This window comes from Pterocles gutturalis, unplaced genomic scaffold (genome assembly GCF_000699245.1).
Source record: "Pterocles gutturalis isolate BGI_N339 unplaced genomic scaffold, ASM69924v1 scaffold26438, whole genome shotgun sequence".
Lineage (NCBI taxonomy): Eukaryota > Metazoa > Chordata > Aves > Pterocliformes > Pteroclidae > Pterocles > Pterocles gutturalis.
The window spans coordinates 1,762-7,349 of NW_010126402.1; the positions used below are offsets into that span (position 1 = coordinate 1,762).

The 5,588-nt window shown below is 39.4% G+C and overlaps 1 protein-coding gene across 1 annotated transcript; it reads left to right on the forward strand.

Moving 5' to 3' along the window:
- The first annotated feature begins 422 nt into the window (after positions 1 to 422).
- NCOA4 (nuclear receptor coactivator 4) lies at positions 423 to 5,576 on the forward strand. Its single transcript, XM_010078984.1, has 9 exons — positions 423 to 569; positions 1,019 to 1,159; positions 1,281 to 1,369; positions 1,649 to 1,757; positions 2,425 to 2,496; positions 3,163 to 3,309; positions 3,541 to 4,548; positions 4,911 to 5,000; positions 5,571 to 5,576. The coding sequence occupies exons 1-9, from the start codon at positions 429 to 431 to the stop codon at positions 5,574 to 5,576; spliced, it is 1,803 nt and encodes a 600-aa protein (XP_010077286.1). The 5' UTR covers positions 423 to 428.
- Positions 5,577 to 5,588: the final 12 nt, after the last annotated feature.

Sequence of the window (5,588 nt, forward strand, 5' to 3'; positions counted from 1 at the left end):
AAACTGTTCCTGCTCCTTGCTGGGTGGTTCTCCCCCAGCTCCAGCAGAGCTGCTCAACCTTGTCTGAATCAGCCCTCAGCTGCCGGAGTTTGCTGGCTAGACATAAAAGTCAGAGGAAGGTAAATGGCAGAGGAGGATTGCCTAAGTTCTTGTGGTTGAAGCTGTTGTCAAATATCTGTTGGTTTTCCTGCGATTGTGCAAATTCCGCGGGCTGAGGCGTTGGAGAGACTGTTTTCGCTCCTGGAGAAAGCTTTATATCTGTGCTTAGAAAACTTACATTGGTGTAGGGTCTTAAGATTTTTTTTGGTTTTTTTGTTGTGAAGTAGACCAGATGGTTCTTCATATGATGCCCTTCCTCTTTCGTTAAAGTGGAATAGAAACTGTTAAGAATTTATTTTTTTTCATTGTGTTTTAGAAACACTTCAAGAATGAGTCCACCACAAGATAGAAGCAGAAATTCCTGCAGCAGCGAGCCTCTGGCAAAGTGCCTTCAAGCAAAGAAGGACTTGGAAACAGCTATATCTGGAATTGTCAAAGCTGAACAACAGATTAAAGAGAACTGGCGGGAGGTAATTTTAAATTATTTAGAAAAAAATGTTTTAATAACTAACATGACTTTAATGCCAGCTTTTATTATTTCAGAGTACTTCCTATTATGATGGTGGTCAGAAATTTTCCTAGAGACTTGCAAGCATCTAGCTGTGTAATTTGGTTATGCTCTTGATAAAGGGATTCCTGCATTACTAGCTTAGGCATGCAGACTTTACTAAAGCTGTTGGTTGAAACATCAGAATGGAAAGATATTGCAAATAATGTTGTTTGGTACTTGTTTAAAGGTAGCCTTGTAACTTCTACTAGCTTGAATCAAGTGGTACTGTGTGACTGTGATTAGTTTTTGAGAAATAGATTGCTCTAGAACTGCCACTTCTCTGTGACAAATACTATTTTGTACTTGGTGCAGCATATGCTTGTTCACTTTTTGACAGATGCACTAGAAATGGTTTATGTTACCTTACAGGTAAAAGCCAAGATTCACAGCCACATCAGCCGCCACCTGGAGTGCCTGCGCAGCCGGGAGGTGTGGCTGTTTGAACAGGTAGATCTAATTCAGCAGCTGAAGGAGGAGGTGTTGCAGCAGCAGGCGCAGCAGCTCTATTGGGTAAGACTTGGTTGTAAAATTGTTGCACTGGCATTTTTAAGTAAACTTTGTCCTTGCGAGTATTTTCTCAATTTTAATCTTAGAAGCCAAAACAATAACATGTGTTTTGTCTTCCATGCAGTATTTGGGACAATTCAACTGCCTTATTCATCAGCTGGAACGCTCCTATAGTAACGAACTAGCGAACCAGATTTCAGTTTGCCTGGAGAGGTAAATAATTTTATGATGCAAGTTAACGCAATTAGTATTTATTTTGACTTATGAACTTAATCTGATTTTTTTATTCTATTCTGCTCTTAGTTTGTGGATAGGCATCCCTTTATTTTTATGCAAGTATTAAAAGTCTTTCTGTTACCTAGTTAGTGCTAAGTCAGCTTGGAACCCTTTTTATGAAATAATGGACTGATTCCCAAGAGATGATAGATGACGAAGATTGTCTTTTTTTTTTTTTTCTTTTTTCTTTCTGTATCTGTCGTCTTACTCCTCCAGACTGGGAGGTCTTACTCTTAAACCAGAGGAGTCTTCTATCCTGAATTTTGAGGCTGACACATCTTACCTTCGCCAGGCTATTACCTCATTTGGTTCAATTAAAACAATGGTAAGCACCAAGACTTCCCTGGGTTGGAATACTTGAAAAAAAAATATTTTTTTGAGGCAGTAGCGCAGTATATTAGACAGCAGTCTGGTGTACTGGAAGGTATCCCTGCCCATAGCAGCGGGGTAGGAACTAGATGATCTTTAACGTCCCTTCCAACCCACACCATTCTATGATTCTATGAGTCATGTAGTTTTAGCTGTATAATATATACACAGTGGTTTATTAACTATTGCATGTAGTTCTGATTTTGACTGAGCTTAGATCTGGTTATGTACATGTTATTTTAATATATTTTGGCAGAGACTGAGGGAATTATGATTGTATTCTTACTCTATTCCAGGAACTGGAAATTAATGTTAGTTTTCTTTAGATATTAATAGTTATACACTATAGATGGCTTTCTGTAATATAAATATTTTGAGATTCTTATGTAAGTAGTGTATCTTCTGTATTATTGGAGATAATATTCTCTTGAAGGAAGTGGACTGAAGGTAGTATTTTTATAGTTAATCTTTCTCTATTCTGTTTTTAAATGTTAGGAAAACTGTTAGCCACAAAAAAAATGACCAGTTGTAACTGCGCTTTACTTCTGCTTCATTGTAGAATTCATCCCATTAACTGGACAAAACTGCAATTTAAATTAACTTTTACTTTTCTTTCCTTACAGCAAACTTCAGAGAGAGAGAATACTTCTCCCTGGTTCCCAGGGCAGAATCGTGCCCTAATGAACTGTGAGCAGGTAAGATTGTATCTGTGAATGTTTAATTGTGTTAAAGGAAAAAGGAGAACTCAAGCACAGTATGTTAGCATGCTTGAGCGATGACTTCTGTTTGTTTGTTAAGATGTTTGAGTAGCCAGTAACAGTCACTGCGGTGAGCATTAGTGATCTGATGTTCTCGCTGCTCCAGGAGCAGACAGGCAAGAATATAGTATGAAAGTCTATTTGGAGTGCGACTGTCAGAATTTTTTAATTGAATATTCCTTGATGTTGTCAAGTCAGGACCTGGAACTATCCAGTTCCTCTTAATGCAGAAATTAATGGGAAATCTTACATTGGGCTCTGCACAGAAATAGCGTCTGTGAAGGAGGATAGCAAATTAGTAATGGGAATTGTGGTCAGGAGGGTTATGGCGGGGTTACACCTCTCAGAGCTGTGTGTTGTAGAAGTTGTCACTCTTGTTTCTTGTCATTTGCTCTCTGGAGAATCTGGGATCACAAAATAATCTATCAATGCAGTGGCTTAAAGTCATGCAGGTGATTGAAGATTTACTTTTTCCTGAATTAGAAGGGACTGGGTTTTCTTTTGGTTCGGAAGTACTGACGCATGTTGAATGACTGTTTTAATGTTCACCATGGATTGCCTCAGCAATTAGACTCTCTCATAACCAAGAAGATTCTTTCTTAGCAGAAAACACTGTGTGGGACAATGAGTGCCTCGCTTGCTGACTGGTTACTTGGAAGCAGACCTGGTGGTGTTTGCCAGGCTCCGTATGTTCCCAGCACCAATCTTGAAGAATGGGTTACACAAAAATGTGTGTCAGAGCCCAACCAGGTAAGCCTTTTGTGCACTAACCTAGCTTTCAATAAAGGGGAAAGCACAGTTTCTAACTGAATGTGGCAAATATGGTGGGAACTAAACGTTCTGTAATTCTCTCCACTTTGCCTCATGTTCAGCTAATACTTTTGTACTTACTGTCAGGATGCTCCAAGCTGTAACTGTGCAAACAGCTACTGAACATTGTCTTTTGGTGCTAATAGATGCATTTCAATGTGTGTTTACTAGGATTTAAAATCTTCCAAAGCCTGTTATTTTGAGCAAGCCTGGGGAAATCTGAGAGATTTGGAAAACTGGCTCGTGCAGAATCAACAGCATGATGTTGCTGGGAAGACAGACTCCCCGGGCTGCAAGGACTCCACCTCTACTTCCAGCTTGTCCTTTTCCACTGTTGAAAAGGTGAAGGAATTTGAATCCCTTGGACAAGAAGAGATGGACCTTTCCGACTGGCTGCTTACTCCTGACACAGAAAATGAAAGTAGTGCTTCAGATGGCAAATGGAAGTATGAATTTAAACCTTTTAGGGAAGAATTTAATTTGAATGATTGGCTCCTCAAAGCTGAAACATGTACCAGTTGTTGTGGCAGCCAGATCAAAAGTGTGGAAATAGAGAACCTGGGAAGTCTGAAGTGCCTGAATGAGCATCTTGACGGAAAGAAATCACCCACTACATCTGCTGTAAATGCTTGGCTGCTTCAGCATCCCCAGGCCCCATTTAAAGTGGAAGATGTGTGCAAAGCTAATGAGCTGTGTGCCAGCTTTTCAGAATGCGTGTGTGATGAAAACTGTGGAAAAGAAGCTCTGTGTAAATGGCTTCTGAAGAAGGAAGCTAAGGATAAAAATGGAGTTCCAGTCAGCCAGAAAGACGTAACAAACCCTGAGCATGAGAAGACCACATCTGCTGCCAATACCTGGCTTAACCCTGCACAGCAGCTCTCAGGGGAACCCATTAGTGCAGAGAAAGCAGATTATTCAGCAGAGATTGCAGAACCCTTGAAAGTATTGCTCGAAAGGCCTCTGACAAGCTGGCTAGCCAAGTCTGAGCACAAAGCAGAAAGTGCAGAAGAGGCAAGTAGGGAAAAAGCAGATAATAGCTCCAAGAGTCCTTTCCGAGACCTCTTGGCTCCATTCCACCTCCCCTTGAATGTAAACAGTTGGGTGTTGACTTCAAACAACCTAGAAAATGCTAACCCGCCTCCAGTGGAAGATAAATGGCTTCTACGCAAGAAAGCACAAGTGAGCATGTTCCTAAGTTTTTGTTACTGCCGTGTCTTTAGACAGTGTGCTGGGTTTGTTGTTTTACTGAATTTAATGCCTGTCGTCTCTTCCAAATTCATAGCTCTTCTGGGTAATACCGACTGACCATTTTTAGGTTTCTTAGTTCTTTTAATGTTTTCAGTGATTATTATTTAGTTACTTAAGTAGATGAGGCCCGCATTTAACACAAAAATTAATATAGTTTACTAAATGAAGAAAGTATTAATCTCAAAGACTCAGAAGTCAGTTTTATTTTCTTTTTGAACACTTAACAGAATTTGAAAATACATCAGAATGTATTTATGTTTGGAGATCAGTAACTAAGGTGACTTGTCTTTCAGGACTTTGGCCTTCCTACAGTTTGTGACCTTTTTGCGTGTATGAAACTCAATGGAGATAAAGAAAAATGGCTGTATCAGACTCCTTTACAGGTAGGATGCACAGAATGTATTGGAACAGCTGAGCCTGAACTTAACTCGGTGGTATAGCAGCTGGCACCTAACTGTCACCTTCAGAGTTCTCTAAACATAATGTTTAACAGCATTGTGGTTTCCTCATCATATTACCTTTGTAACAGCTCGGGCCATTCTACTTTTTCATTATTCCTCCTCTTTTGATTATAAGCCAGGGAGGGAATTACTTATGTTCTCAAGTAAATCACTCTTCAACTGATTGACACTTGGTAAAATCTTAGTAACTTCTATTCTAACTAGAACGTGCAGTGAATGTCTAAATTTCCAGACAGCTTTTTTCTTATCTCAGTAATGTATTTATAGCTGATGTAATGTTTCTCCACTTTGCCAAGATAACGCTTTATCGTTATTTTTGAAATTGATGAAAAAAAGTCCTTCTTAGCAGGCATACTTCAAACCTTAAAGGGCAAGATACTCAGTTCCAGGAAGTATTACTTTTTTTTTCCAGGGTGTCTTATGCATGTTTTTTTCCAAAAGTGTTGCTTTCTATTTATCAAAGAGAATAACCAAATTCTATTTTTTTTTCAGATGTGAAGAACCGGAAGC

Coding starts and splice junctions, on each gene's coding strand:
- NCOA4 (XM_010078984.1), top strand. CDS start 429: ATGAGTCCACCACAAGATAGAAGCAGAAATTCCTGCAGCAGCGAGCCT. Junction 1,160..1,280: donor AGGCGCAGCAGCTCTATTGG/GTAAGACTTGGT, acceptor TCTTCCATGCAG/TATTTGGGACAATTCAACTG. Junction 1,370..1,648: donor ATTTCAGTTTGCCTGGAGAG/GTAAATAATTTT, acceptor TTACTCCTCCAG/ACTGGGAGGTCTTACTCTTA.